The sequence below is a fragment of the Physcomitrium patens genome, chromosome 15 (genome assembly GCF_059467195.1).
Source record: "Physcomitrium patens ecotype Gransden chromosome 15, ASM5946719v1, whole genome shotgun sequence".
Lineage (NCBI taxonomy): Eukaryota > Viridiplantae > Streptophyta > Bryopsida > Funariales > Funariaceae > Physcomitrium > Physcomitrium patens.
The window spans coordinates 12,755,583-12,774,661 of NC_143424.1; the positions used below are offsets into that span (position 1 = coordinate 12,755,583).

Sequence of the window (19,079 nt, forward strand, 5' to 3'; positions counted from 1 at the left end):
GCAATCTTTTCTCTTTGAAAACCTGAATATAAAAGAATGTTCAAGCTTGAAAACATTACAAAATGAATTAGGCTACCTCACATCTTTGACTACCTTTAATACAAGTAAGTGCCCAAGCTTGACATCATTGCTAAATGAATTGAGGAAGCTCATATCTTTGACTTCTTTAAACATAGAGTGGTACTTAAGCTTGACAATATTGCCAAATAAATTGAACAACTTCATATCTTTGACTACCTTAAATATAGAGTAGTGTTCAAGCTTGACATCATTGCTAAATAAATTAGGCAACCTCATATCTTTAACTTCCTTAAATATGGAGTGGTGCTCAAACTTAACATCATTGCCAAATGAATTAGACAACCTCATATTTTTTACTGTTTTTAATTTAAGTAGGTGCTCAATCTTGGCATCATTTCCAAATGAATTGGATAACTTCACATCTTTTACTACCTTTAATATAAGTGCTTAAGCTTTACAACATTGCCAAATAAATTAGGCAATTCCACATCTTTGATTATCTTTATTATAAGTGGTTATTTAAGCTTGAAGACATTACAAAATAAATTAAACAACTTTACAACTTTAACTACTTTTGATATAAATAAGTACTTAAGCTTGATATGATTGCCAAATGAATTGGACAACTTCACATCTTTGATAATATTTGATATAAGTCAATGCTTAAGGTTGACATCATTGCTAAATGAATTAGATAACTTCACATCTTTGACTACCTTTGATATAAGTGAATGCTCAAATTTCACATTATTGTTAAATAAAAGATGCATAAGCACTTGTTACATTGATGGTATGAGGTCATTGCACTAAGCATGATAATGACAATCTTTTTGAAGTAGAAGGTATAAAACTTTAGATTTATCATAAAGCTTTAAGTTTGTTAATGTACTTATAAATGATACAAGGTATGACATTGCATTTGTTTGTCAATACCTTGGTTAATACATGGTACATCCATATGTTTTGCATTGGCAAGGAATCAAGTGAATATTATTTTACTTGCAAAGAACAAAAGAATTAGTATTGTAATATAGATGCAAATAAGCAAATTTGCAACTTGTGAGGTGTAATGATGCACATGAAGTGGATTGTGAAGAGATGCACCATTCGATAGGCCATTATGAATTTATATTAGATGGCACAAGTATAACTTGGTTAAGTAAGAAGCAATTATTAATTTATGTTTTGTCAACAAATATAGAGTATACAGCTTTGGCTGCTACACCGAGGGAGATTATGGCTTTATAAAGTATTCAAGGGTTATGACATTTTCAAATTGAAGAAGATTATCATTTATGAAAATATCCGGAATACCATTGGTATTGCCAAGAATCAAATATATCCATGGTTGTACAAAATATTAGGATACAAAATACCATTTCATTTGACAATGTGTAGAAAAAGGACAAATTAGATTAGAAGATTGTCCAATAGAGTAGATGGCAACAAACATCTTTATAAAATCTCTTTTTAGATATATTAAGTCTTGTTTTAGTAAATAACCAAGTCTCACTTCCAAAAGAAGAATGTCAAATGATACCATAATATTTGTACTCCAATCTAGTACTTGTCTAGCATATAAGAAGTTCTACTAAGCAAGCGCCACACACTTGTTCCAACAGATTCATGCTTACAAGACGAACAGTCCAACTTTGGAGTTCAAAGGAAAATGAATCCATCACCAGTAGGTCGTTAGGCAGGTAACCCTCATCCACTGCTGCTCTTAATGCCCCGACTGATGCACACTGAGACAATCCAAGAACATATTTTGTTACACTATGCTGCTATTTTCTGATGTTTTGTTACAACCGCCTTTTGTATAATTACATACTAAATGGATCCATAAAGTGGCCTGGACATGGATTCGATGCACTCAAAGCTTGCGATTTTTTGCAGCTTATGATGGCAGGTGAAACTTGTGCAGGGATTGTATTGCTGCAATGAAGGGGAAAGAGATACACGAGCTTGAAAATGCGTCTCAGGGCTTATTGCAGCTCCATTCCCAACTTGCAGTCTTTAATAAATACAAATTCTATGACCTAGACTTATTCTCACGTTAGCAGATGATCGGATGTTCTAGCTGTTGGCATGTAATGATACTCAACGTAAGATCAGAAGGGTACGACTCACCAGCACCACCAAGTTCATCTGCAAGCTTCTCCAGCATTTCAAAGCTCTCCTTGCTTTTCAGGCCTCTCCCTCCAGAGACAACAACTCTAGCACTTCCCAGTTCAGGTCGTTCAGATTCCTGAACTTGCTGTCCAAGCCACTCCGATCGCTCAATAATCTCTGAAACACATTGACAAACTCAACCCGCATCTACCTGAGACTACTTGCACATCTCCGAACGATACAATACTTCTTTGGAAGGCGACGACCAAACTAGTCACCAGCTACACGATTAGATTGCAACTGAATTGGGCAAACTTGGAAAGGTACGCAATGCAAACGCTTTTGAAAACATAGAAACTCAAATCCTTTACTCTGATCTAGATTGCAAATATTGTCCACCCTTGTTGATTCACCAACACTGTACCATGACAGCTACTCTATGAGGGAGACAGCAGCAGGCCTTATACCTCAACTCATACTTCATTGTTGGTTGCACATCACGCAACATCCGAGAAAATATAAAACGAAGTCACCAGTCTCACCTGCATTTAAACCTGATGTGTCTAAAGCTGATATGGGGGCCTCTGCTTCACGTGGCAATGCACTTGACACAGCAAACGACGTTGGTCGAATCGAAAAAATGCAGGGTCCAGACCCTACATATCGTACAGCAGGCAATGCATTTCCTGCGTATATAGATCTGAATAGGATACAGAAGTTAGATTGACAAGTTAAGAAAGTGTCCTCACTCAAGATACCTGTAATCCTTACACCACGCAATTATTACTAGGTTGAAGAACTCTGTGGATGATCCACCAAAGTACGAAATAAGCATCATGACTCCTGATCATAAGAGGGCTCATGCATAAGGTTCATGAAAAAAATACACCTCACAAAGGTCTGCTCATCAATACTACTCGTCCAGTACCGGAGTTGTATTGTGTACTTAGATCGGAGCTTGGAAGCAATTGTGGTTGCCTTCGCAGCTTGTAGCAATGAAAATGGAATCATCTAAGGAACTTGAACAAGTTGTTTAATGATTGTGTACCTAGGTGATGGATGGGTGGGCCTTTGATGCTTGAGAAGCAGCTTGCTGAAGAGTAAATCTAGTACCACCGAGAAGGACTGATATTGTGCTGCTCTCTCCCAATCGTCGTGCCGCTGCAATTGAGCTCAGAGACGAGTCTATCAATTCGAGACTTTCATGCTAAGTCACCTCATAAGTGCTGTCCTATACATGGCGCATGCAAAAGCAAACCAAACTCTCATTCTTCAAGTACAATACCGACCATTGGAAAAAGAGAAAACCTTAGGAAAACGGCTGCCACAAAAACCAAGGCTAACCTGGGTATTCTCACTCACCCTTGGCCGATGCATAAATTCGTGATTAGACCCCTTGACATGACCCTACAAGATAATCTGAGGGCAAATTACAAGATGGCACTATAAAACGCGTGGTCCATCACATGGTTAACTACATCACGGTGAACAATAATATCTCCAGATAATGAAAAGAAGCAGGAGCGAGGTTGTGAGTGAATCAATAAGTAGAACACTTATATACAAATCTGGAGTGTTATTCGCAAGGCAGTAACCTTGACTTGTGAAATGGACTTGCTCTTCTTTTTCTTTCTTTTTTTTCTTTTTTTTCTTTTTCTTTCTTTTTTTTCTCATCCGACACCCAATGAGGAATCTATGCTGAATTGTGCAGGTTCTTAGAAGAATATGGTTAGTAACCCTTTAAATGTGGATTTCTATAGGGTAAAAAATGTTCTTTGTTTTGCATAAAATTAAACATAATTGTGTGATGTGCATTATTAAAATCAAAATTTTATTTTGTTCTTCAAAAATGATCACAAATAGAATATTTATCTACTTATGTACTTAAAAGTTATTTTGAAACCAAAAGTTTAAATTATCATACTTTCTCACCATCTTGTGAGGTGGTTTGCATTATGATTGACAAAAATTTATATATCAAAAAATGTATTTTCCTCAATTTTGATAGTCTATTTTATTATTAAAAAAATATAGAAAAATAACATACAAATGTGTATATTTTAAATTATTTAAATAATATATTATTAATAATTAAATTTTAGTTTATTTCTACAAAACTTGTCATGTAAGCATCTTATCAATGTATTTATTCATTTGTATTCAATTTTATTTATATATGTATATTATGTTCAAACTATAGTACTAATTTTAATAATACAAAAATTTGGTGAATGTATCTTTAACTCAATAATAATGATAGAACATATTAAAAATTAGAAGACTTCATACATCATAGTCAATTTTGAGTTACTTATTTTTAATTTTATATGCAATTTGTTTTAAATGTGTCATATTACCATAATAATTTTTTTATAAGGTTTCTTTTAAGCTAATGATTTTTTTTATATATAACAATCATTGTTAAAAAATAATGATATATTATTTTTATACACAAAGAAATAAATACAAAACAGATATTTTTTTACCAAGATTTGAAATGACATACACATATAATTACAATTATGCCAAACTGAACAATAGGGCCAGTAAAACTATCAAATACAATCCAAAAAATACCATCCATTCTTACTAAATAAAACATATACTATGCTACAAGAGAAAACTACCCTTTGCTTCTTCTTGCCAAAATGAAATCCTGGGTAATGAGCCTATTAGTGATGCACTTCTTGATGCGCAATTATTTGTCGTCAAAGTGATTATAACCGACTATAGTGAATTGATTCAATATCTGACATTTCAGACATTCCAACCTACATATAGTGAGAAACTCAAGAAACGATTGATTTTAAAAAGTACACCATATACGATGATGGGAGATGCCTTATATAAGCAAGGCCAGGATGGAATTCTACGCCGTTGCATCTTTTCCAGTGAAGTACAATTGATACTAGAGGGATGTCATTTGGATAGTTGTGGTGGATATTATGCGGGAGACAGTACTGCTCGCAAGGCTTTAATGGCCAGATATTGGTCGCCCATAATGTTTTCTGATATGTACCAATTTGTTCGTCATTGTGATCCCTATCAATGAATTGGTCGACCCACTAGTACTTCTACGATGCCGTTAGTACCAATCTTGGCACAGGCACCATTTGAGAAATAGGGAATTATTTTTGTTGGATCCATTGCACTAGCATTAAGACATGGACAAAAGCGATATATTTTAGTCGCCTTCGACTTTGTAACCAAATAGGCGGAGGCTATTGCTACCTACAATGATAATGCCAGTACGATGGACACTTTTTTATATAAAAATATTATTACTCGATTTGGGTGTCCAAAAGAATTGGTTAGCAATCGCGGTACCCATTTCATAAATACTACCATAGCAGCCTTGACGAACACATACGAAATCAAGCATAGGAAAACAACACCATATCATCCTCGGGCCAATGGGCAGACGGAAAAGACCAATGATATTCTATGTAAGATTTTAACCAAAATAAATTTGGGCGCGAGAACGGATTGGGATACTAAATTATTTGCGACATTGTGGGCATATTGTACTGCATATAAAGTGACTACCAATTCCACACCATTTCAATTGGAGTACGGGCAAGAAGCAATATTACCAATTGAATTGGAAGTTCAGAGTTTGTGCATTGCATTGGATGAACGTCTTGGAGATAAGGAATCACTTCAATATCGGTTGGCAGAGTTAGAAAAATTGGATGAAATACGTCTACAACTCTCTTCCAGATAGAAGCAACTCAAAAACAGCAAAAAAGTTATTATAATAGTAAACTGCGTCTGAAGAATTTTATGCATCGGAAACAGATCTGATTCGTTTGGTGGTGGAGGAGGAGAATGAAGTCCTGACGTTGTTAGATATCAATCAGTTAGCGTTTCCACAAGGTCGACTACCAGAAGATGTACATCTTAAAAATGCTTTATTGAAGTGCATTTCCCAAATACATTACATGGTACGAGCATTGGATGTAGAGGGCAGTGGTAAACAGGAATTAGAGGCAAGCAAAAAGGTGATATTAGAGCAGACCCAAAGAATTGAAGAGTAAGAACGGATCATCCAGGCGAATGCGGAATCTAAGCTACTATTGGAGTAAAAAATTGGGAAACAACAGGAAGCTTAGGACAAAGAAAGAGAACGCATGGTGGAGACCCACAGGTAAGAACTATTTCGGGCTCGCAATTATTCAATTTTGGAACTGAAAAAAGCGAAGGGTCAGTTGGTAATAGAACGAAAAAAAGTCGAGTTATTGGCGTAAAAAAAATTGGTATTGAGTGACCAATACAGATGTGAAACGGAGCGATTAAGGGTTGAAATTGAGGCCTTGAACGTCGAGGTGACAAGATTGGCAGAGAATTTAGTCAATATTGGTCAAGCACAAGTATCGACATTGCCAATTCTTGAAGTTCTAGAAGAGAGGAGTCACTTTCAGCGCTAGTTGGAATTGAGAGATGCCTAGATCTTGAAATTGGAAGATCAAGTCCGTGAACAGGGCAAGTACAATGAAGACCTTTCAGCTCAATTGAAGCAAGAGCCGATGATAGGATTGGAGAAGGATGAAGATTTGTAGTTAGAACCAGAATCGGTGGAACCAATAACAGATACTGTGGCAATTGATTAATTAGATAGGCTAAAGGGATCGCAATTTTTGTAGAGTTTTGTTAAATAATTTTTAGATAGGTATCAATTGAGTGTTTGCAAGGATGCTGCACAGATAGGAGTGGGACTATGTAGAATAGATATTAATTCATTTTTGAAAGATATTGGTAAAATATATTAATAGTCTATATATTAGAAAATTCAGGAGGACGGATGAGTGATTTAGTTATTAAAAGTGATTAATTATAGAATTACGGTTAGAATCTGGAGAATCAGGGAAAAGTATATAGGAGTTGTAGAAGTTAATTAAGGTGCCATCGCTGTGATAGTTGTGAGCCGACGTAAGCTTGTTGCTACCTCTTTTCTTTTGTTTGTTATTTTCTTTGAATAAGAGGATTGAGAGTTTCTGAATATTGTGAAGTGAATTATGGAATGGAAATGTGATTGGTATTATTTGAGAAGAAGAAAGATTGAATGCTGAAATCTGATTGTAATTCAGCAGAGAGAATGAGTGTGTTTGTGTGAAACACCGTAATATGAATGGTAGTTCTGTAAGAAGAATTCCAGTGATTGGAATGAGGGTAATTGTGTGCTGAAAGTTGTGAGGGCACAATATTACAGTTGGAGATTATGAGGGTAAATATATTGGTGGAAATAGCAGTTATTGGTATGATTGAATTGCTGTAAAGAAGAGACCATTAAGGTGAAGGAGGAGATTATAGTTTCCTTGTATGTTCAGATATTGGAAATAGAGACGATACATTCAGGAGGTAATTGATTGTGTGACCCTAATGTGAACACTTAAGCAACTAATCATTGCCCGTGTTTGAATGCCACTATACGGATTTATTCCCATTAGATTAATTTGGAATAAGTAAAACGAGCAATCACAAGTAGTGTGGCTGTTATTTTGCGAAGAATTAAAAGGCCCTAAAATCTTCTCCAACAGAATGAAGAAACGCATGATATCAACAAACACCATTCCATCCCCAACCTAAGAAAATGTCTTGCACATGTTGACAACTAAGAACAAAAACGAGAGAAGTAAGAGCCAGAACAACCATCCATAAATCACATTCTAAATACAGCAAGAGAGTACTCACGAAGGACACCTAAGGGACAATCTAGAAATAAAAATTAGATACCCGACAAAAGCAGGTACAAGCTACAGCCAGTTTTAACCGAACAAAGTGCCCCGAGACGCCTGGAGCCGCCGGTCCGGGCCGGTATCAGTTGGTTGACTCATGACCGCGCCACACTGGCAAGTTCTGGAGGTGCACTACACGACAGAATCACTCCTCCCACGTGGCACAAAGAAAAATTGAGTGACGGTTACGAGGGGACGGGTTCTGTCCAAACGGCGCGGGAGGGGGTGCCTGTTCCTTATGAGCCAGGGCCCGGGTGGTTGGGTTGGCACCCGGCCCGGCTTGGCCAGTTCCTGCGGGGCAGGGATGGACCCGTGCCTCCCTCCGTCCCAGGCCACACGAGGCTTCGTTGCAGCACCACTTTCCCCGAGCTCGGAACACCAAATGCCATAGCCGTCCTGTCCCGCCTTCGTGCACGTTCATCGCCTTCCTCGTCGTTCCTTGCGCCCCTGCGGATGTGCCAGAGGCCCCGTCGTGTGTGGTTCGGTTGGAATCCTCGTGCATGCTCTTCGATTCGGTGCTGGAATCGTCTGACAAGCAGCGGGAAGTCGAGGTGTGTGCGCGTTGTGATTTGGCTTGAACAGTCGGAAGAGGGGCTTTGCGACCCGCGAGGGTTGGTGATCCGCGGTGTGGAGCTGTGTAGTTCGTTGATCGGCGCGGTCGTGGTGCTGTGGTTTGGCGTTGGTAATTAAACCCTAATCAAGAACGGAGACGACAGACGACTCCTGGGGAGTTGGCGATTTGGTCGTTTGGGCATTGGCGCGTCGCATCGCTCTTGAGAGGCCCTTGTGGGTACCTGTTTGTAGCGCTGGAGAGTGGGGTGGACACCTCATTGGTGGTAGTGGGGCGGAGACAGAGAGGAGTGGAGGGAGGTGTGGCGGAAGCTTGCGAAAGTCGACCTCCGACACGTGAATTTGCGGGGCCTTCGAGCACTCTCTGCATGTGTGCCTGTATTGCTTTGAGTCACCCTCGGCGCTCGTTTGAGGCTTCACAACTGGAAGGCAACAATTCGCAGCGTAGGCAACGCCATCTATGGCGTCCGCGGAACAACTCGAGACCGGAAGTGAATCTGGTGCGTTCTAGCCTGGACTGATTTCGGTATCGTAGGCGTGTGGTCGATCTGGCCTTGGAGGAATTCTGAGTGCATCCCCTCGTGAATCAGAAAAGAAGTCTGTGCAAACCATGTCGGCGGTGACGCCTAGCCGTGTAGAGCCATCTCTTGAAGAATTTCGCTGCACTTCCGGTTCTGGTGCGTTGGGTTCCGTGGACTTTGGGAACCGCACCTGAACCTGAAGCTTTGTGTACGTCGAATTGCAGCATTTGAGGTCGTCGTTGGGTATTTGGGTGAACGCGTGAGGAAATGTTGGGGCTTCTCACCCGCGATCTGGCTCAGGGCGCTTCACGTGGGGTTCTGATTTCGCATACTAGCTGCTCTGACAGAAGCCTCCGAACGAACTCCCGAGCCGTGTCACTCGATCTTTGGGCTGCCCTCTGTGATGGGATGTTCGTGCGGCCTGTTTCGACGCAGCATGTCTGCACCCCAGGCAGCGCAGAGCTGGGGGTGGAGGGGTGTTTGGTAGTTGTTTAGAGTGCGGAGTCCCTTCTTTTTGCGAGGTCGTGCGTGATGGCGCAGGAGTTGGCATGCTGGCTTAGCGACCGTGTGTGTGTTGTTCGGGCTTGCACCCTGAGTGGCGTCATTTAGTGAGGAATCCGGCCTTTCTTGTTGGTTTGATCCCCAGTTAGTGTGCGGTGTGCTGCACGTGACAATGTGGGAGCAACAGATCTGGATCATTGAAACGTGGAGGCGTAGTCGCATGCTGGTAGGGTTTAAGCCTTTTGCATGACTTCGGCTATGTGTTAGGGGTGTTTATGTTTGTTTGTTTTTTTATTTTACTTTTCCGCCACTGTGAGAGAAGGCGCTGCGGGTGACAGGGAATGTGTATTCTTGCGGACTAGTTTCAGCTGTTGGTCAGTGGAAGTCCGGCAATTGTTGGTGTCGGAGTGTATGAGCGGCGTGATGAATCCAAATCGGTTGGTGAAGGTAGCTGAAGTAGGGAGAGTATCGTCGAATCTTGTCGATCCTGGATGTGGGGAGGCTGTCGATCCTCGTCGCGGAGAAGACAAGCGGACATGGTTGCGAACGAAACAGTGTCACGGTTTCACGTGGTCTGTGAGGGTTAGCGCGTGGCGTTGGTTTTGCCCTGTGTGTGGGTCATGAAGTGCCGCTGGGGACTGCAGTTTTTAGCTTCCATTCTTGAGGATGCGGACACTGGAGGTTGACCGAATTTCTGATGCGCGACCCTTTTGAACGATCTCTATTTGCAGTGGCGTTGCATTCGTTATCGATGATAGGAGTTTTGATCCGGTGCGTGCCGAGCCCCGGCACCGCGTGTACTGTGGTGCTGACCTTTTGCCGTTTTCCTTTTGACGTGGCCTCAGGTAGTGGTGGGGTAAGGAGTACAAGCCCATGTTCGACTTGCTCTGTGATCGTAGTTGGCGCTGGATTTGGAGGCCTAGCTGCCGCCCGGTTTCTGCACAACTCGAACGTGAAGGTACGAGTGAGTGGAGTTGTCGGTTGCGTGGTTGTTGGGTCGGATTGAAGGGGATTCCTTCGGAGTTACCGTGAATGCTGGAGGGACAAGCGGTGGTTTTTCGTACCTTACGTGGTTTGGGATAGTGGGTGACATCGGTGCCAGTGTTCTGGTGTTGTGAAAGGCGGACCAAGTACAGAGAGCTGAGTGCATGCAGTCGTGGCAGCGCATAGACGAAGTACTTTAACGTGGAGGGACGTCTCACTCCCATTTGCCGTGTGTTTGGCAGGTTATGGTGTTGGAGTCTCGTGATCGGATTGGAGGTCGTGTATACACGGACTATTCCTTCGGATTCCCCGTCGACATGGGAGCTTCATGGTGATTGTTCAGTGTGGACAGTTTTGTGGCCCCAAAAATGTTCGTTGTGTGCGAGTTTTTGAAGGAGGCATGCATGTGGTTTGCTTCGTGTCGATCTCGACGGAGCGGCTGCGTGGATTTTACATTTTGAGCGGAGCTTGACTGATGCCAACGATGTTGTGGTTGTTGTGGGATGTAGGTTGCATGGAGTGTGCAAGGACAACCCTCTCGCGCCTGTGATTGGCAAGTTAGGGTTGCCGTTGTATCGAACGTGTGGTGACAACTCAGTGTTGTACGACCATGATCTAGAGAGGTAGGCACTTGGTTTTCGATGGTGCTTGCTGTGTGCAGAAGCCATGATCTCTGAGGAATGAGCCCCGGATGAGATTTTGTGCATGTGCGTGAGTGAGATTTGCAGCGGAGTGGTGTTCTTTTTTGACGAATGCATGGTTGTTTGGCAACTTGCAAGTGAATGCAAAGGCAGGTCGATAGTATGGGATTGTGGGCAGATAGGTAGAGGAAAGATCCGGTGGTTATTGCTTAGAAGTGTTTGGGGCCGGAGTTTGTGTGCGGAACAGCCTCATGGGTGAAGAAAAGTACGAGGTGTGAGGATGAGTGGTCGGGGTGGTTGTATGAATGCAAGGATCAGATATTTGTGGGTTTTAGCAGGTTTGTTGTACATGTAGCGTGTAAACATTTGCATTTTGTGATGGTCGGCCGTGGTGAACGGAGTCGTTCTCCTGGCGGGTGCGGGGGGTTGGGGGAGAACCATGGAGTTGGTATCCCACCCACTGGGCAGGGGAAGTTTCTTGCTCGGCGATTCGAGGTTCAGCTCGAGTGGCTTTGAGGGATATCCCGTGAGCTGGGCTTGGATGTCCGATCCGTGGTTTCTGGGTGCCGCGATTACTGAGCTAGTCGTCAGGTTTGGTGGGTTGTTTTGAGGGATTATGTAGAGGGCATGAAAGGGGCAGGTGGGTTGGTGACCGACCAACCACATTCTGTGCAAGAAGCGGGTCCGGTTAATGATACTTGGCCAAGTGTATACTCCAGAGGTGATGTCATGTCTCCACCCGTTGTGTTGTGTCCTATAGGGAGGGCCTTTCACCATGCCTCTTTTCCCTCGTCGAGTGCTGATAAAGCGCTGATGGGATTTGGTCATAGTAGGGGAAGTAGATGTAGGCGTAAGGAGGGGGGCGGGGGCGGGTCTGCGGCGACGTGTGCCACGGAATTTGTATGGGAGTGGGAGTGGGAGTGGGCAGGGTGGGTAGTATTGGGGGGTGTGTGTCTAGATGCAGTGATGGTTAGTGCTGGTGGCAGTGGTCTGAGCGTGGCGATGATTGCTGTGTTCAGTTATGCACTGTTTGACATGGATGGGAACCAAGTTCCACAAGCTTTGGTGACGGAGGTGGGCGAGGTGTTCGAGAGTTTGCTGGAAGAGGTGAGAGTGCTGTTTTTGTGATCGTCCACGCGATTGTAGTGCAGATGAAGTTGGTTTGTACAAGGCGGTGTTGGGGGCGGTGTTGGGGGCGGGAAGGCAGTTTCAGGGGCTTTGTATCGTATTAGCAGTTTTTTCATGCACGACATGGTCAACTCTTTCACTGACGTGGTGGTGGTGTTGATGCGACGCAGACAAAGAAACTGAGGGAGGAGCACCCGGATGACATGTCGGTAATGAAGGCGTTTACGTTGGTTTTGGAGAGACGTCCAGATCTGAGGTTGGTCAGACGTCTTGCGACACGGGGTTTCAGAGTTGTTGCAGTGACTTAACAGATTATGCAGACTGACAGGCAGCTGGTGTTGGGGATGTGCCGGGCGTGTGGATGGGGAACGTGGACGAGTTGTTGAGTGTGTGTGGCGGTGAGTTTGGTCTAATGGACGGATGCCGGGTGTTGCAGGCAAGAGGGAATGGCGTTCAAGGTTCTGCAGTGGTACATATGCCGCATGGAAGGCTGGTTTGCAGCGGATGCCGACAGTATTTCCGTTCAAAGTTGGGACGAGGTAATTATGCGTGGTGGTTTTGGCGGCAGTGTGGGACGATGGTTTGGTGCGGTCACTGGGCAGTGGATGCGCTTGAGTTGATTTTGTGGAAAGGCGCTGGCCATGCAGGTATGTTTGGGTTGTTGAGTAGGTTTTCTTGCGGGCGTGGCCGATGGAAGTGACGCAGGGTTTTGTTTCGCAGGAAGAGCTGCTTCAGGGTGGGCATGGACTGATGGTGAAGGGCTACAAGCCTGTGTTGAGCTCCCTTGCTGAAGGTCTAGATATTAGATTGAATCACAGGTAAGTGGCACGTTTGGTTCCAATGTGCACCTGAACGGATTTGGGGAACACGAAGAAGGGCAGGAGAGGCTATGCAAATGAGAGGGCCGTAATGTGAGTGACGGGGCCTGTGAATTGTTTCGTTGAGGGCTCGCGGTTGGAATGTGAAGTTGTCCCGCGAGAGGTTGACTGGTTGATGTTCGGAGCGATGTAGGAGATGGTCGCGAAACATAGTTGGTGGTTGAAGGGGTGTCTTAGAAATCTGTGTTTTGTGTTGTAGGATTACGAAGATCAGTCGGGGGTTGCATGGAGTGCGAATGAGCACCGACGATGGGAAGGTATTTGACGCTGATGCTTGTGTTGTAGCATTACCTCTGGGAGTGTTACAAGCGAACGTAGTGCGGTTTGAGCCTAAGTTGCCGGAGTGGAAGGAGGCAGCGATCAGTGATTTGGGGGTGGGCAACGAGAATAAGATTGCTCTGTTCTTTGAAGAAGTGTGCTGGCCTAACGTAGAGTTCCTGGGAGTTGTTGCGTCGACTTCATACGGTTGCAGCTACTTTTTGAACCTCCACAAAGCAACAGGGCATCCTGTGTTGGTGTACATGCCTGCAGGTAATAGGTCGATTCAGTGACTTGGTCGAGTGATAGAGGTGGGGAGGAGATGGATGGGTTGTTTTCGTGTGGTTACGAGTACGTGGAGATGTATGGATAGTTGCCGGTGAACCCAGTGGTGCCTTGAACTGGATGCAGGACGTCTGGCCAATGACATCGAGCAATTGTCGAACGTGGCTGCTGCGAACTTCGCCATCAGGCAGCTGAAAAGGATATTGCCGAATGCTGCAGAGCCGGTATGCGTCATGAGCCGTGGATGGTGCATAAGTATGTGGCGGGGGATGGAGTCTGTCTCGCTGTCTGTGCCTCGAATAGATGTGTGTGTCGGTCGTTGTGGGCGCTGGGTCGCAAGAGGCTGTGTGGGTTTATGAGTTATTAGTGGGCGTTGTATGGGGACATTACGATGGTTTGTGGAAGAAAGACGAAGGCGATGCAGTGTATGAGAGTTGGCGTGTGTTTTGTGGTGCAGATCAATTATCTGGTGTCGAGGTGGGGAACAGACCCGAACTCATTGGGGTGCTACAGCTATGACGCGGTTGGCAAGCCCCACGATCTGTACGAGCGGCTGCGTGCACCGGTGGACAGTTTGTTCTGGGCTGGGGAAGCGACAAGCGAGAGGTTTCCCGGAACTGTTCACGGCGCGTTTCATACGGGTGTGATGGCAGGAAGCGAGTGTCTGAAGAGGTTTGCTGAAAGGTGTCGGGATTTGGAGATGTTTCAGCCCGTGATGGCGAAAGAAGACGAGCTGACGACACCGCTGTTGATATCTCGGATGTGAACAAAGCGATGGCGACGTGGGACTTGGTGGGACTTGGTGGGTTGTCCAGGGAAATTGGGTGCAGGGACGGCACGGTGAGAAATGGTGGGATCCGGTGGACCTTGAAGCTTATTTCTTGACCACTGGAGTGGATTCTTAACCGAAGCGGAGGGAAGTGGAGTCACTAGCATTGCGTGTCTGGAGTTGTGGAGTGCGTGAAGGTGGGAAGGAGAGTGGGCGTTCATGGAGTTGAGAACACCGGCAGCGGGTGGGCTTCAAGCCCGGGGCGACAGTGCCTGGCGATGGAGGCGTGAGGTTTTTATGGCGTTGCGAGGGGTGATGGGTGATAGGTTGAATCCAGTTGCAAGGAAGGGACGACTGATTGTAGAGTGGACCTCTTTCGTTGTAGCACGGTTGATCACGTTCGACTTGAGTGGCGGAGTTCACATGAGAGTTTGGGGTGTATGCGTGCAACCCCTGCATATAACCCGCCAGCAGCGAGAACGAGCTGGGGTAAGGTGGGACGCTGGTTCTGGGTGCGAAGCGGTGTTTTTACTTTTTAATTGGCACAATGTTCGGTCGTTTTTTGGATTCCGGCTGGATAGTGGTTAGACATTCATGATTGCAGCACGTGAGAGCTTGGATAACGGAACGGGTGGCCTCATCACCGATTGGTTGTGTAGGTTTATTGGAATGCTTGGTTATGGGACGACTTAGAGAGGTTGCATGGCTTTTGTTTGGTTGAGAAAGATGTAGACGGTGGTATGGTTTAGGGAGTGTGCAATACAGGTCTATAATGACGTGATTGGATATGCGCCTCACACCGGAGGTGTAGTTGGACGCAATGGGTGGTGCTCAGTCATTTCTGGCCCCATTCGTGTGGTTATTGTTGAGTTGTGGGGAGAGGACACAGCGAAGTTTCAATCCGGCGCGACCCGGGAACTTTCGGACTGAACATATGACATGAATATGACCTGAATTCAGGTCAAACTGTTGCCAGTGTAGTGAATGTTGCGAGGCATTCACGCAGAGAGTGGTATGTGCATTTGTTGGCTTGCAGATTACGAATCATTTGACTACCGTCGATTTCCACAAAGCAGTCGCACACATCGGGTATGTAGTCAAGAGTGCTGACATTTCGTTGGCACAATTTGTGTGTCTTGACTATGTTTTGTGTGGTGTGCACTTGGGTCGTAATAGTGAATGTGAAAACAGAGGGAATTTTGAAGAGGGCATGGACCGGAAGCAGAAAACTGAATGCGAAATTGGATTGATTGCAGCAACTATAATCTTGTTAAAAGCAAAATGGTGAATGGGCATGGGAGGGATTGTAGTAAGGGCAACAACAATCGCACACAGAACGACAAAAAAGCAGGCAAGAGCACGGTCGAAAGAGGGTTAATTGGTGGTCGAAGGGTGAAAACATGACAAAATCTTCGTGAAGGATATTGCACAGTGGATTGTGTTGTACTTGTTCAGAGCAAATTCATACTTAACAGTTGCACTTTGGACGATGTTACGTTGAAAAGCGATTGGTGTCGGGGAAGAGGTAATATGCTTCTGAATGCACTACATCTGCTTTGTGAATTGTCAATTAAAACATGAAATTGGGGAATTAATTTGATGACCTTGGAAGCCTGATTTGGTAATGTTTTAACATGCATTCCAAAAAATTCAGATTGACTATGCTGTGATAATTTTATCGATGTTTATATGTGTTGAGAGCTTGCTTTCTCCATAATATCTATTGTAGACTACAGTATATATTGTAGCTATAGTATTTAGAGTCTAGTGGAGAAGAACTGTTTATTCTCCCCTTTTTCTTCTTGTATACGAGACACAACCAGATCAATAGATTTTTATGTGTGAAGCTCTCTCTCTTTAGAAACCTTCTTGTGTATATGACTTACTACTATTGTGTGTATTATTTACTACTACTCTTGTGTCTTTCTAAACATTCTCAACATGTTATCAGTACGACTTTCTTCTACACACCATTATAATTTTTTTGCTCTAGCCTTGACTCTTCACACTTGTTGCTATTCTTACTCAGTGTTTGCTTCATGATCTTGTTGCTCTTCTTGTTGGCCCCTCATACATTAGCTGTTGCTAAGAGCACTTGTTCCACTTTCTACCTTACTTGTTTAGAATACTTGCTCTATCCTAGCTTCCCTATTACGCCTCGCGCCTGCCATCAAATTGTCGCCAAATTGACCGTCGTCACCGTTGCTGTCCGCCTTATCGTCGCTGTCCGCCCGCCGCTCTCACCCTACTGTTGCTGTCGTTGCCCTATTACTGCTTTGCTGCCACAATCCACAAAAAAAATAAAAAATAAAAATAAAATTTAATATTTTTGTTTTTGAAGTTGAAGTTTATTATTTTATTTGACTTTAAATTTTAAGGTACATCTTACTCAACTTTTCTACTTGATCTTGTATTTTCTTTACAGATTTATTTATAATGAGTGCATCAACATCTTCAATTGCTTCTACTATGGTTCCAACTATTACCAGTGCATCCCAACATTTTCAAGCTCTTTTATTTCTACCATTGACTATGGATGGAAACAATTATCTATTATGGGCAAAAATAGCAAAAACAAATTTATTTACAAAACAATTCTCGGATGCCATTATGTTTGAAGAATCTCCTACAATAAGTATTTCTATTCTTCCTGCTATTCATTGGAAAGCACTTCTTTTTCTTTGTCGTCATCTTGTACCTACATTACAACATCAATATTTGAAAATGGAAGATCCTGCAAAACTTTGGAAGAATCTTAAATCCAAGTTTGATCATCAAAAGACTATTTTCCTTCCACGCCCATGTCATAATTGGACACATTTACGTGTTTTGGATTTTCTAAATTTAAATGCTTTCAATAGTGAAATATATAGTATTGTCTCACAATTACGATTATGAGAACAAAGCATCTCTGAAGAAGAAATGATTGAGAAAACTCTCTCTATATTTCATCCTATATTTGTTAAACTTGCGCAATAATATAGGAACATGAAATTTCAGAGTCATTCTGATCTCATGTCCTATCTATTTTTTGCAGAGAAACAAAATAAATTATTCTTGTGCAATGCGGAAGCTTGTCTTATTGGAACCACAGTTCTAGAATCTCATGCATTTAATATTTCAAAGTCTAAGAAAAAATTATATAAACATGGAAAACGTGCTCATAAGTATCAAAGTAGTCATAGTCATGACTATTTCTACCCATATGGAAAGAATAAACGTTCTACTATTAATTATAATAGAAAAAAAATCAGAGATGCATTCTTGCTATAAGTATGGAATGATTGGACATTTAGCATATACATGCCGTACTTCAAAATATTTTATTAAAATGTTCTAAGAAAATAAGAAACTACGAGCTGAAGGTCATGAAGTTCATACTATGGATGCGTCGATGAATTCAATTAGTGTTGATGACTTAGAGGCTTATATGAATGACAAAACCTCTAATGATGAATCAAATGATGTGTTCATTGATTCTGCAACAACACATACTATCTTGCGAGATGGGCGATTTTTTATTAAAAAATCTTCAATTTGGCAAACTAAAAATATAATGACCATGGCTGGAACAAATGCATTTTGTTTCCAAGAAGGCACATTGATGGTAAAATTACCTACGGGTTCCATCATAAAATGTAAACATGCGATGTTTGTACCTTCAACACCTTGAAATCTGATCAGCTACCAAGATATGCGTATTAATGGTTATCACTTCTCGATCACCATTTTAAATAGAAAAGAGGTTTTGATTCTTTCGAAGAACCATAAAGTTGTTGAAAAAGCTTTTGCTATAGAAAATGATTTATACGGAATTCAATTTGGCAACCCATTATATTTAATTTTGTATCATTTATCACAGAGAGTCATATTTCTCTTTGGCATGGACAATTGGGACATCCAGGATCTACATTATTTAGAAAAATCATTCCATATATAACTGGGCATAATTTAAAGCCTACAGATGTAGACTCTATAGAATTATGTCGTACATGCGTACAAAGTAAGATGATTACTCGGCCTTCAATTTGGAAACTTCTACAAGAATTACTATCAATGCTTAAAAGATTGCATGGTGATATTTGTGGTCTTATTAATCCAATATTGAGACCATTTCGTTATTTTTTGGTCTTTGTTGATGCATCAAGTAAACAATGACATATTTCATTATTATCAACTCAAAACATGGTGTTTGTCAATCTTATATCTATGCTTATTCATTTTCGGGCATATTTTCCTCATTATCCTATAAAAACATTGCGCATGGATAATGCAAAAGAATTTGCATCAAAGTCTTTTGAAGACTATTGTACTGCAATAGGAATTGAGTTGACATATTGTGTTCTATATGAACATGCTCAAAATGGACTTGCAGAGTCATTTATAAAGCATATACAACTCATTATCCGGCCACTCCTCCTTCATGCACATTTACCTGCATCTATGTGGATTCATGCAGTTTTACATGCTGCAATATTAATATGCTGTCATATGGCATGATTTGCTATCTAAAAATACACTGGATATCTAGCTGTAGAGAGTGTAGCTTAAACCTTTATATGATTCTTGTCTTAGCTTCCAAAACTCCTTTATTTTTGTATAAAACTCCAAATATAACAAAATCCCTTCAAAACATATTTTTCCCGAGAAGGATTTTCTTATCTCCGAATTTTAGA

At 42.4% G+C, this 19,079-nt stretch overlaps 3 protein-coding genes across 6 annotated transcripts; 2 read left to right on the plus strand and 1 right to left on the minus strand.

Annotated features, from left to right (window-relative positions):
- Positions 1-2,062: 2,062 nt before the first annotated feature.
- Positions 2,063-3,510, minus strand: LOC112292124 (electron transfer flavoprotein subunit alpha, mitochondrial). The gene is made up of 4 exons (XM_024540274.3): positions 3,478-3,510; positions 3,182-3,294; positions 2,676-2,833; positions 2,063-2,310 (listed from the first exon to the last, which is right to left on the minus strand). Exons 1-4 carry the CDS (start codon positions 3,508-3,510, stop codon positions 2,078-2,080), a joined length of 537 nt encoding a protein of 178 aa, XP_024396042.1. The 3' UTR covers positions 2,063-2,077.
- A 5,288-nt stretch (positions 3,511-8,798) lies between these two features.
- Positions 8,799-15,369, plus strand: LOC141044355 (polyamine oxidase 2-like). 4 transcript variants are annotated; one of them, XR_016506739.1, is made up of 12 exons: positions 8,995-9,115; positions 10,306-10,418; positions 10,687-10,775; positions 10,954-11,067; positions 12,105-12,192; positions 12,384-12,469; positions 12,650-12,752; positions 12,934-13,031; positions 13,291-13,622; positions 13,761-13,858; positions 14,092-14,897; positions 15,063-15,369. XR_016506739.1 is itself a non-coding variant. In XM_024541905.3 (11 exons), exons 1-11 carry the CDS (start codon positions 8,899-8,901, stop codon positions 14,398-14,400), a joined length of 1,470 nt encoding a protein of 489 aa, XP_024397673.1. In that variant the 5' UTR covers positions 8,799-8,898; the 3' UTR covers positions 14,401-15,369. The 4 variants fall into 4 exon arrangements, 3 of the variants coding, with proteins under 3 accessions (XP_024397673.1, XP_073395502.1, XP_073395503.1); XM_024541905.3 differs by lacking the exon at positions 8,995-9,115 and adding an exon at positions 8,799-8,938 and having other exon boundaries at positions 14,092-15,369; XM_073539401.2 differs by having other exon boundaries at positions 14,092-15,369.
- Positions 14,623-16,279, plus strand: LOC112292916 (uncharacterized). The gene is made up of 3 exons (XM_073539403.2): positions 14,623-14,892; positions 15,440-15,492; positions 15,660-16,279. Exons 1-3 carry the CDS (start codon positions 14,623-14,625, stop codon positions 15,805-15,807), a joined length of 471 nt encoding a protein of 156 aa, XP_073395504.1. The 3' UTR covers positions 15,808-16,279.
- The last annotated feature ends 2,800 nt before the right edge of the window (positions 16,280-19,079 follow it).